Source organism: Salvia hispanica, chromosome 5 (genome assembly GCF_029641045.1).
Source record: "Salvia hispanica isolate PSC_SH4W2 chromosome 5, Shi_PSC_v1, whole genome shotgun sequence".
NCBI lineage: Eukaryota > Viridiplantae > Streptophyta > Magnoliopsida > Lamiales > Lamiaceae > Salvia > Salvia hispanica.
Genome location: NC_142696.1, coordinates 15,865,356 through 15,878,360, shown reverse-complemented (window position 1 = coordinate 15,878,360; position 13,005 = coordinate 15,865,356). Strand labels below are relative to the sequence as shown.

The following is a 13,005-nucleotide window of genomic DNA, read 5'->3' as shown; positions in this document are numbered from 1 at the left end:
TAAAAATATTGCTAAAGGCTATTTCTGGAATTCACATTTGCAGCGGTTTCTTCTGAAACGCAATTCATGAGATTTCTTCCTTCTCTCTTTCTTCTATTTTCGGCATTTATCACTGAAATCTCTAGCAAAAAATCGCGATAACTATATTCAATGTATGCGATTGTTTTAATCTTAAGCGCTATTTCCATTATCTTCTCTGAAATTTTTCCTTCAATATTCACTCAATCTATGGAGAATGATGTTCCCGCTGATATCCATTTCACTGATTTTGAAGACGGTAAGAGGCACTTTCCTTATTTTTCGTCAATTTAGGAGGGTACTCAATTTTTGTGTTACTTCTGTCTATCAGTCGTTAATCAATCCATGGAGAATGATGTTCCCGTTGATACGAATATGACCTATTTTGCAGACGGTAAGAATAATTTCTACGTGTAATTATGTTTTTAGATTTTGTTGGTTATCTATGTGATTAAACTTTATGTAATTGTGGAGTGTATTTTTTTTATACATGAACTCAAATTCACGACATTGATGTGTGAACTACCAAGTTTGCATCTTCATAGTTGTAATCGGCAATGAATTATATGTTGTCGCAAATTTCATTTTTGACAGATCGTGTAGCATGTCACAAAGCAGATAGCGCTGTTATTAATATGTTGTGTTGCTTTCTGATGTTGATCCATTTGCATTGCTTAGTTGATAAAATATATTTGCTTTCTTAAATATGTTTTTTTGCTAAATTAATTGATAAAAATATGTTGTGTTCCGGTATCTCATATTGCTTGCCTAAAATTATTAATTGACAAACAATTGCACAGACAAATATATTGTATTGCTTTTTTGTTTGAATGACAATGCTTGTTGTGCTTTAATTCAACTGTGAGTTTGCCTCTCCAATTTGCTTGATGTAATACCATTTATTGCTTGGTTCTTTTTATATTATTGCTTTTTTATATCCTACGCAGCTGCTTGTGTCCCCGAGTGCCCTGACAAACTAAAACCATTCGTTGGCAAGAAATTCAACACTTTGGACGCCGGAATTGCTTTCTACGATGCTTATGCTCGTGAAGCTGGCTTCGACACCCGGAAACGTGGAATCAAATCTTCACGTGAGTGTGTTACTTGGCAATATATTGTCTGCAATAGGCAAAGGTTGAAGAATGGGATTGAAATGGATCACATTCATCCACGTGAAGGATTTATTACCAAGCGCAGAAGAACCTCTAAAAGATGTGACTGTAAGGCTAGAATCTCATTTGAGGTACGTTGTGGTGGGTAATTTTGTTGGGTATACGGTGCATGAGTTTGTGGAGGAACACAATCATAGTATGATAGGTCTTCCTCTTAGGCGGTATATGCATTTAAATCGTAAGTTGAGTGAGGTACACAAGATATTCATATGGGATTGCACGGAAGCAAACATTGGGCCTTCCATGACCTTCAAGTTTCTAAAAGAATTTCTTGGGGGTTACGACACTGTGGGAATCACTGTAACTGAGCTTAGGAATGCTGTGCATAGTTTGAAAACATATGTTGAAAGGTCCGACGCACAGATGATGTTAGATGAAATGGCGAGGAGAAAGAAGACATGTGATGGTTTCACTTATCACTACGAGCTTGGGTCCGAGAATGAGTTGAGAGCACTATTCTGGTGCGACGCAATATCGAAGAAAAACTATCACATGTATGGTGATGTTGTCTCGTTCGACGCCACGTACAACACCAACAGGTATTGTCTTATTATGTATATTGCATAATTTTTTGTAAATACTAGAATGCTTGACAAAGTTTATTACTTTGCTTATTAAAGATTTATATAGTGCTTAGCCCAATTTGATTATGTGTATGGCTTTTCGTAATTTAACTTATAAGCATCAGATTGGAATTTTCAGACTGGGTTTTGTACATAGTACTTATAACAAATTGATGCGATACATTTCAATTTTCTATTTGATTAAGTTTATGTATTTGCTTAGATTGCTTGGACGCTTTCAATTTGTTGCTTGTTAATGTTTATGGTTTTGCTAGGATTTACTTATAAACAACTGCTTGGATATATGGGATTCGGGGTGTTAATATCGCTTTAGTTGCCTGTACACGCGATCAATACTTTTGTCAGTAGAATGTTAATGTACTTATAACCAAATGCTTGGTTACATTTATTTTAATGCTTGATTATGTTTATGCATTTGCTTGGTTGGCATTGCATTACTTTATTTTGCTCTCCAGTTTCATTGAATGCTTATTACTTTATTGTCTTATTATGTATATCGCATATTTTTTGGTAGAATACTAGAATGCTTGACAAAGTTTATTACTTTGCTTATTAAAGATTTACATAGTGCTTAGCCCAATTCGCTTACTTCACAGGTATTGCATGATCTTCTGTCCGTTCACTGGGAAGGAAAACCATGGTAAACATATAACATTTGGAGCTGCGTTGCTATCGGATGAGAGTACTGAAACATATTCTTGGTTGTTCCAGCATTTTGTAGAAACTATGGGAAAGACACTTGCAATGATGGTGACAGACCAAGATCGGGGGATGAGAGCCGCAATTCGGGACGTTTTGGTGGGTACAAGGCATAGATGGTGCATGTGGCACATCACGCTAAAGCTTACTGACAAAGTCCCAAGGAGATCGCTAGAAAATGAAGATTTGAAGAAAGAGATAAGTGCGTGTGTGTGGTCTGATGTATTAGAGCCAGTTGAATTTGAAGAGACGTGGATGGGGATAATGGAACGTTATGAGCTACTTGATGTGGAGTGGTTTGTAACAATGTTCCAGAATAGAAGGATGTGGGTCCCTGCATTCTTCAGAGATTTTCCTATGGGGTCGCTGATTAGGACCACGTCTGTATCAGAGTGCGAGAATAGTTTTTACAAAACATTTACAAGGCCACGCTCAAATCTTGTGGAATTCCTTATGTGCTTCGATCACACATTGGCTGCTCAGAGAAATTCTAGCTCTAAGTTGGATTATGTTGATTCAACAATCATCCCCCCATTTTCCACTGACCTGCTTCTGGAGAAACATGTTGCGACAAAGTATACAGATTGCATGTTTAAAAGAGTAAAACAAGAGATAGTGGATGCATTACACCACTGTAGTACTTATGGAGTGTGCAAAAATGATGTTTCAGAGATCTCCACTATACAGGACTTGTACGGTAAATCATATGTGGTAACTGTTGGGACTACCGCAGCGGAAGACACGGAAACCAAACAGGTCCTACAACGGATCTATTTAGGTGATTATGCATTCGACTCCAATTTCATGCAATATTCATAGATCTATAGGTAAAACATCAAATAAACACATAATCATGCATATTCGATGTAGATTCGATTATTACCTCATCTTGATCCATCATAGGATCGAAGTTGCTAGCTGCACCACCTGGAGATCCTTGGTTTATCGACCGTGAATCTTCCAACCTATTCCCTAGTCCTTGATTCTCCATCCGTGTGGGCGGATCTTAGATAATCAATAATAGTCTTGATGAGATTTAGAGAAACCCAATCACAAACTCGATATTGTCTTGATCTAATCCTATGAATTAGAATAGAACAAGAACAAAAACAAAATCCTAATTCTCCCACGTGCCAAGGCACGAAAACCGAGGCAAGGAGAGAGAGAGAGCCGGCGACGGCTTCTAGGGTTTAGGGGAGGAGTGTTGTGATTAATGGTGTGCTAGGGGGTTTCCACATCTCATCACTATTTATAATGGACTTGTTGGGCTAGGTTGGGGATCCATGGAATGACTCAAGTGTTGGGCTCACCCATTAGATAAATTACTAATTAAATCAAATGACCCATGATTTAATATATTATCAATGGAATATTATTTTATTCCACTAAAGAATAATATTGCACTCCCACTTAAATCACCAAATTACAAATAACTTGGGTCCATTTTATTTTATAATATTTCCCGCGTTTAAGATTATCCTGATCCATCAATTTAATTCTTTTGTCTGCTATGTGACTAGAATTAAATTAATTCTCCAAAGAGTTTTTCTAGTTTGAAACTTTATTTATTATTCGTGGAATAAATTCCAACTGCGCAGTTTTCTGAATAATAAATTCCTCTTTCAAACACCTCTTGGGGATCACCCCTTAGGGATTTAATCATACCACACTGGGCACGCGAATTCTATGAAATAATATTCCAATACCTTCATGTTATTCAATTACTACCACCCAAGATATCATGAACTTGAGTTACGTACAAACTCTCACATATTGATAAGTCAAAGTGGCGTTTGATTGAATAAACAATATTGATATTAATATCATAGACTAGAAAATACTAAACTTTCTGAAATATATTCTTTCAGTAGATAGCAATAAAGAATACATTTCGGATTAGATCCTTTCAGTCCTTTACCACACCGGTGTTACTAATCTCATCTTAGGTAAGAGAGAATTATCACAAACACCGCAACCGTACCAATAGGTAGCCAAAGCCTATCTAGGTTGTGAATACGTTTTTCTTCTTACTAGATCTGGCCAAGTCCCCTACTGGAAAACTCATGAGGAGATTCATCGAATTTCCCTACTTGACCTTCTTAGTAAAAAGCCTTAGACTTGTTTATTATATTTCAATAATAAACCATTATATTATATTATTTATTCTCATAAATAGGTAAACAAGTGGACGTGGCGTTTCTCGTATACATGCACAAGCTGACTGTACAAAGGCATGTACGCTCGAAGCATCTTTTAGTATACAAACCCCAACAGTAACATATCTGATTAGCGAAGATTCTTATTCATGCTCATGCAAGCTGTTCGGAAGGGAGGGATTTCTTTGTAGCCACATATTTTTGGTTTTCAAGAATAGGTGTGTCAAGGTTATCCCTGACAAGTACTACAATGGGAGGTGGTTGAAGTCAAGTATATCCAAACCTGTGCAAGTGTGCGAAATTTCGGTTGATGCCAAGCAACTTGCACATAATAAAGTAGCAGATATCTTCTTTGGTTACATGCAAAAGGTTGATGTTGAAACCATCGAAGCATTTTCAGCTGCAATGCAGGATTTTGGGAAAAGAATAGAGACGGACTCAACAGTTTTGCGTTATGTGGAGAAGAGGAAAACAGTTGATGATTTCTATTTCATTGGAAGACCAGATGTAGTAGAAGTTCATCCTCCAAAAGTGGTGAGGACGAGAGGTTCCTGCAATGATTCGGGCAGCCGTATCGTGTCGGCAAGAGAGAAGGCTATTACATTGCAAAGCAAGCCTAAGCGTAAGTGTGGGGAATGTGGAGAGGTGGGTCACCACGACGCTAAGAATTGTGGAAGACAAAAACATTAAATGAGACTGTACTTCTACGGTGCCTTCTTACTACATTTGGCTATGTTAAATCATTTTAATTACTATCCACTGTATTTCAGTTGCAGAACTTATTACCAATTGATGGGATATATTCATTTACTGTTTGGTTAAGCTTATGGATTCACTTAGATTGCTTGGACACATTAAATTTATTGCTTGTTAATGTTTATGGTTTTGCTTGGATTTAATATAAGCAACTGCTTGCATATATAGGATTGCGTGTTAATATCGCTTTAGTTGCCGGTAGATCCAAATGAAAACTTTTGTTAGTAGAATGTTGTAGACAGTACTTATAACCAAATGCTTGGTTACATTAAATTTAATGCTTTATTATGTTTATGGATTTCCTTGGTTGATATTGCAGCACTTTATTTTGCTTTCCTAATTAGTGTTCAAACATATTTTACTTTATTACTTGTTAATGTTTATGGTTTTGCTTGGATTTACTGTAAGCATCTGCTTGCATATACAGGCTTGCATGTTAATATCGATTTAGTTGCTGATAGATGCGAATGAATACTTTTGTTAGTAGAATGTTGTAGACGGTACTTATAACCAAATGCTTGGTAACATTAAATTTAATGCTTGATTATGTTTACGGATTTGCTTGGTTGGTATTGCATTAATTTATTTTGCTTTCCTAATTTCAACTGTTCGAACATATTTCGCCATAAAGAAAAGAACAAAAAAACGAATAACAAAATTTTAAAACAAAAAAACCCTTAAACCAAAACTAACTAATATTCAAAACAAATTCTAATCAGAACAAAGATATTGTCACTTTTCAAAATCAATGTAATTCATCATTCAAGGTTTTGGGAAATTTGCCACCATCTTTTCAACATTAACGGTTCCTTTACTTTGTGCCTCATTCATGTGGCTTGTTGTTGTTCTCATCATGTAATCAATGACCTTGTTTTCGTTACTATAAATCATAGCTGTAACGAATTTCGCACGGAGCAATTGGAATGCCTTCGATGGCTTGTTGGTAAGGTCGTACTTCCAATCTTTAACCTTTGTCCCCATATACGTCTCCATATGGCGCATAGCATACGCGCCTATATCTTCTGTAACTCCATTTATTTTTCACTTGAATTCCAGCACTTCAGTTGTAGCTTTCCTCAACATCCGCCAAAGCTAACACACTTGCTTTCCTCCAACAGCAGTATAAACAAGGAAGACTGCAAGCAAGAAAAAAAAGGGTAAGTGATAAGGTTCGTTTCATGAATTGGTTTTGGGTTAAAATTCTGTGCATTTGGGGCGCTAATATGTGTTTATGAGATCAAGTGCGTAGTAAATCTGTCGGACCTAGGAGTTGTTGTAACCTGACCTGGCAGATGCAAAAGAGATGGAATTGAACTAAAAATCAGAAGTCGTCGTTCGGACCTGGGAGAATTAAAAGTTGGCGACAGGAGCAGAATGGAGCAAGAGCAGATTATATTAAAGAGTCTTATTCAAGGGCAAAAGCGTCTAATTACCAGAGGGATACCCTAGGGATCAGAGCCTCACATATATAAAGAGCTCAACCTTGAAGAACAAGACAACACTTCTACACACTCTCAGCTCAAGCTTTCGTTCCATGCCTTAGTTCCACACTTCAAAATTTCTCATTTCACCTGTTGCGCACTTGGAGATGGAGTGATTCTGGCCACCGTGGTTCTCATCGTTATTTTGCTGTTGTGTAACACCGCCTTGTGAAGGCGAAGAAACAATCTTTATTTTGCTTTGTTTAGTTTGTTTTCGTTTCAAGTACTTGTTGGTTTTTAAGTTTCGTAACTCTAGTTTTTTGCTTTGATCTACTGGATTTGAACCTATTTCTCGTTATTATGGAAGTTTATGTTAGTTTTTGTTGGATCTCGCCGAGTTGATGTTTATTTCTTACCTTTTACTTTCGTTCTTGTTTATTGTTGGATGTTTGGAGCTGAAATCTATTGGTTTGTTGATGGAGATGTCTGGATTTGTTGAATCGTGGTGGATTTGAGTTGGAGTTTCGTAGATCTGATGTTTTCTGTTTACGTTTGCATGATCATGGCTATTTACATTCTGTTTCTGCATCCTTTAGGTCCAGTAGCGTAGATCTGTTAGTTTAGGCTTTAATTTCTCATTTTAAGTTTAGATCTGAAGTTTGCTCTGTTTTCATGTTGTTTAATACTCTGTTTTATCTGCTATTCTCGTTTGATTCCCGAAGAAGATGAAGTTGTTGGTAGTTAGAACCAGATCTGCTTTTGTCAGTACTTTCTGCACATGTACTTTGCTTTTTCTGCATGTTCTCCAGACCCTGTCAGTACTATCTGCTTTGTCTTTTTACTTTTCTGCATGCTTTTCCAGACCCTGGTAGTCTAAGGAAACTTGTCCCCACTTTTCGCTATATACTTGTCTGTCCAAATTAGGAAAGTCCGTCTAGTTAAGTTAACTCCAGTTGTCTTAGAATTTTAAAACATCTCGTTTCTCTAAAGTCATGCATGTTCCGTACGTTCTCATTTCTTAGACCCAGTAGGTAGAGTAAAGTTTTTCCTATCTCTCAGACCCAGTAGTTTTAAGTTCTCGACCCACAAAATTGCGTGGCAGCAGCCAACCCCTTTTTCCCAAAACATCCTCAAATGCAGTTTCGTAACACCTTCGTCCTCGTGGGATCGATCCTTTACTTCCCTGTGCTAGTTGTAGTATAGTGGGTTGAGGTTTTTGAAGAAATAGAGTGCACCCAACGACCCCTTTCTGATAGTTTCATGATCTTCTAGCCTCTAAAGCCTAGTCGAATCCTCTGTACCTGTTAGATCGAGTGATATCACACACCGCACCTGCACTGCACGTTTCTAGCTCTTCAGTAAGCTACACACAAAATAAAGATAGCCTTTTTTCTTCTAAGATATATACAAGGCGCTTACCAGATTTGCAATCACACTGCCATATCAATTTTCAAAAGGACGTCCACTCTGTCTGCTGTCAAGTATGTACACTTTAGACTTCAAAAAGTCAAAACATACAACGTAGTATAAGTATGTCGCTGCAATTGGGAAGAAGACCTGACAATTAAAAATGTGGTGTCAATTGAAAATGGAAAATGTATATATTTTATGTGACGAAGAGAGTATTATGCAAAATAAGTTCATGTTTTATACTTCATTAATTAACGTATTTAAAAAATTATTCATAATTAATAATATTATATCTCTAGCTTTCATATCATTAATTATTTCTATATCATTACTCATCTCCATCATATCTTTATGTTGTAACAACTTTCGGCAACATCGACATTTAGAAAATATACTAGAACTAGACTCCCAACATCAAAATCACGCGTATGCAACTGATTGTGAATCTAATTTTTAAGATCAGTACATAAGAATTTGAATTGGAACTCAAATTGAATTAGAATAGGTATTCTATGAATTGAATCAAATGGAATTATATGAATGAAATGTATTGTAAGTTGAAAAAGTTTGTGCAATTATTTCTTGGGAAATATCTACTTGAGTTGCTGGAACAGTGACTATTCTTAGTCCTTCGAGAGCAATCACATTTTTAGGTGTGTGCTAACATTTGTGCTAATATTCGGCTCTTTACATGCATAACCTTCTTCGAGCATATAATATTTGTGCTAACAAACACTCCAACCGTCGATGTCTCATTTTCTTTTTACTTTATCATATTACATATTCACATTTCTACTTTTTGAAAAAAGTCGCATTATTATAAAAGTTATATTTTCTCTCTTCACTTAACATACTAAACAAATCTCCTAAAATATCATACCATCTCACAAATGTAACATCTTTTGTGCGACAATGAAAATACTATTTTCTTGTCACGAAAACTCTATAACTCGTAACATTTCGTTAAATTAGCGTACCCCGCAAAGAAACATATTCCGTCATGTATTAGGAGTCACATTTGAGTTCAGCTCAGATTTAAATTATACTATAGAGGAGAATGAGTACAAATATAGTTGAACGTGGACCCATTTTTATATACTCCTATTAGTTTTATACTCGCTTCGTCCTCGAAGAGTATGAACTTTGGGTTCGGCACGAGTTTTAATACATTATTGGTAAAATAAGAGAGAGAGAGGCAGATAGAGAAATTTTTTTAAGTATTGTTAGTGGGGAATGGGTCCCCCATCATTAGAGAGAAGAGCATTTCCAAAATTGAAAGTTCATACTCTTTGGGACGGATGAAAAAGAAAATAGTGCATACTCTTTAGGGATGGAAGGAGTAATAAACTTGTACTCCCTCCGTCCCACTTTAAAAGTCCTGGTTGAGTTCGGCACGAGTTTAAAAAATGTAAAGGAAAGTTGGTGAAAAAAGATAGTGGAATGTGGGTCCTACTTTTTTATATTAGTTTTATATTAAAATGTGAGTGGAAAAAGGTTAGTGGAATGTGGGGCCTAATACCATTTATGGAATATTCCAACTGGGACTCCTAAAGTGGGATAAAGGGAGTAATAATATTGAACTGAGACTCCTAATGGCCGATGGACCAAAATGACAAATCGGGACTCCTAACTGCGGATGAAAGGAGTAAAGGAATCAAAAGAAAGTGTATGCTATTGAAATAATTGAATAAACAATTATATAAAACTCTCTATGATGATTAACCAAAAATCAATCGAGAATGAACATGAACCATAGAGTGAAATCGTACCTTATTTGAATGACAAAATTGTTCTACAGCAGTTATGAATGGTCCATATTGAATTGAATGGCATAATTGTTTGTTATGGATCTTTTAGATGATCAAAGACGTTCTTCACAATATATGTAGAGAGAAGAATAAAATATTAAATAATTCTTCTGACATGTGGAGACCATAATCCTATCTTATATTTACGTAAAATATACTGCCGTTTATTTCTATTTTGTCCCTTAGCCAATAAAAAATCTCATATAGTATCTGTACTTATTTCCATAATAATTTAATTCTTTCCTTTAGCCCAAACTTCAAACCTTAATTATTAATAAATCATTTTAATTGAATAACTGAAAAATAACTATAAACATCATACTAATCACGTGAAAGCTCAATATTTGAATCATGCATATAAGTAGAAGAGGACCTACACTAGGGCCTGGGGTCCCACGGAAACCCTCCAGCAATTTTTATTTTTATTATATAATCCATCCGTCCGATAATAAGAGTCACATTTTCTCATTTCAGTTTGTCTCATAATAAGAGTCACATTTCACTTTTATGATAAATGATAAGTAGGTCTCACATTCCACTAACCCACTTCATCCATATTCTTTTATAAAACTAATTTAAATAGATGGCCTATATTCCACTAACTTTTTCAGCCCGCTATTTTCATGCTCATATTAAATGTGACTCCCATTACGAAACGAAGGGAATATTATATATTATATTTATATAAAACCATCGGAGTTGGCTGGAACATTAGCCTTGTTGTGTAGGGAGAGGGTTCAACACCTGCTTGGGCCTTAATTGATGTCATTTTGTATTTTGTTTCTAAATTTACATTTTTTTTCGTCATTTTGCGTTTTGTTTCTACATTAACAATTTCTTTTCCTTTTTTTGTGTGACTTTTTATTTTTTTCTTTCTTTATCTTCTAAATTAAAAAATATTTTGGGGCTATTTTCTATAAATAAAAACATTCCATTTTAAGAAACTCTATTCTCTATATGAAGCGTGACTTATTTCTCACTTACACACTTTCTTTCTATATCTCTCTTACTTTACTAATTTTGTATTAAAATTTATGTTATTTCAATAGTTTCTATTTTTAGAAAACGAATAAAGTATTTACATACTACTCATGCATTTTATTTCACCTACATTTTGCAAAATGATGAAAAATATTGTTAATTTTTTATTAATTAATAGCGGTCGCTTATCGAAAGGGATCACCTCATACAAAGCATACAACATTTTATAATACACTACTAAATATTTGACAAGTGGATCCCATTTTATGGTAAAAAAGTTATTTCTAAAAATTTTCCTTTCACTTTCTCATTACTACAGTAAATCAAAATAGTTTTGTTATTTCATGCAATTTTGCTTATTATATGTAATCATATTACGTAACTGTTGTTAAAAATATTTAATAAGTCAAATTTTATTTACTTCAAAATATTTATATAAAAAGATTAAATTTTTATGTATTCTAAAAAATTTAAAAAAAAATTATTTTTAATTTCTTTTTCTAATTTTATTGAGATTGTTTAATTTTTAATATTTGTAAAAGATGTCGATTTTATATAAAAATGTACTTAACTAGAATTTGACCAAATTTCATATTTTATATAGCTATTATCAATAAAAAAAATAATATACAAAATATAGTACTCCATAAAAATAATTGCAAAATTTTAATTTAATTAAAAAAAAGTTTGACATAATTAGTTGATTCTATTATAATGAGACCGGGTTTTAAAAAAATATAGTCAACTAATTATGCCAACTTTTTTAACTTAATAAAATTTTATAATTATTTTTATAGAATATATATAATAAAAAAAAATTGTATTTATATTGTGATAATAGCTACATAAAACATAAAATTTGGTCAAAGCTTTAGTTTATTTTATATAAGAGAGACGTTGATTTTATATAAATCTTTTTTAAAAGTAAAATTTAACCTATGATATTATTTTAACAAGAGTTAACAAAATTATTTTAATTAAATATGGTATGTAAGAAAGTGAAGGAAATAATTTGTAGAATAACTTTTTTAATCATAAAATAAGATCCATTTGTCAACTATTTAATGGTGTATTATAAAATGTAGTATGCAAATGTATGAGGTGATCCCTTCCGATTGACGAGAGGGGAAAATGGAAAGATATTACTATAGTTTATCGGTGTTACGACACTATTTTTGACAACAATCACAATATGTATTTCTAGTTACTATCAACAACCTATTATTTGACATCCAATGTTCATCTATGTCTCTTGTAACTCTCTACCTTCCATGCCTCAACTACTTTCGATGCAAATACCAAAAACATATTTTATACTCCTTCCATCTTATAAAAATATAAGCATTTTCATTTATGGAAAGTTTTCATTCACTCATTACCCATAATATACATAAATTTATTTACAACTTATATTACTACGACCTACCATTACAACCCATTAAACTCTAATAATCATGTGGGTCATACTATCCACTAACGCTATTTTAAATATTCTTTTCCTCCTCTCTTTTACTTTACCTATTATGCATTAATTTTCATGCTATTTTAATTGAATATATTTTTATACGACGGAGACTGTAATTAATAATAATAATAATAATTAAGATAGATAATTAAAACTCTGAGTCCTGAGTCCGCCACAAGCATAGATAATCATCATTTTGCCAGTGGATGCGCATACGCTCATTGGACAGGCCGGATTGCCTTCAACGCATTACACATTAATCATACCGAGACCAGTTGGCCACCAACTGTGGCTGTGGGTGCCCTCCTATTTGTATTTAATTCTGTTTATGAAAAGTATTTTCCATTTATTTGTGTTTATGGAAAATGTCACAGCCGACGTCAAAAGAATGACGGCAGCGTCCCTTATCTACCAAAACCAAATACCCTTTTCTTTTAAACACGTGATTTTTTCACAACTTGTTCAACTTGCTATTTGTATGAAATTACATGGAAACACAAACCCACAACAATATTACTCATTACTCTCTCCAAAA

General features: G+C 34.1%; 1 protein-coding gene across 1 annotated transcript; it reads left to right on the top strand.

The window, feature by feature from the left end:
• Positions 1-228: 228 nt before the first annotated feature.
• LOC125189800 (protein FAR1-RELATED SEQUENCE 5-like) lies at positions 229-5,319 on the top strand. The gene is made up of 6 exons (XM_089059096.1): positions 229-277; positions 350-412; positions 966-1,261; positions 1,374-1,729; positions 2,371-3,048; positions 4,848-5,319. The coding sequence occupies exons 1-6, from the start codon at positions 229-231 to the stop codon at positions 5,317-5,319; spliced, it is 1,914 nt and encodes a 637-aa protein (XP_088915222.1).
• Positions 5,320-13,005: the final 7,686 nt, after the last annotated feature.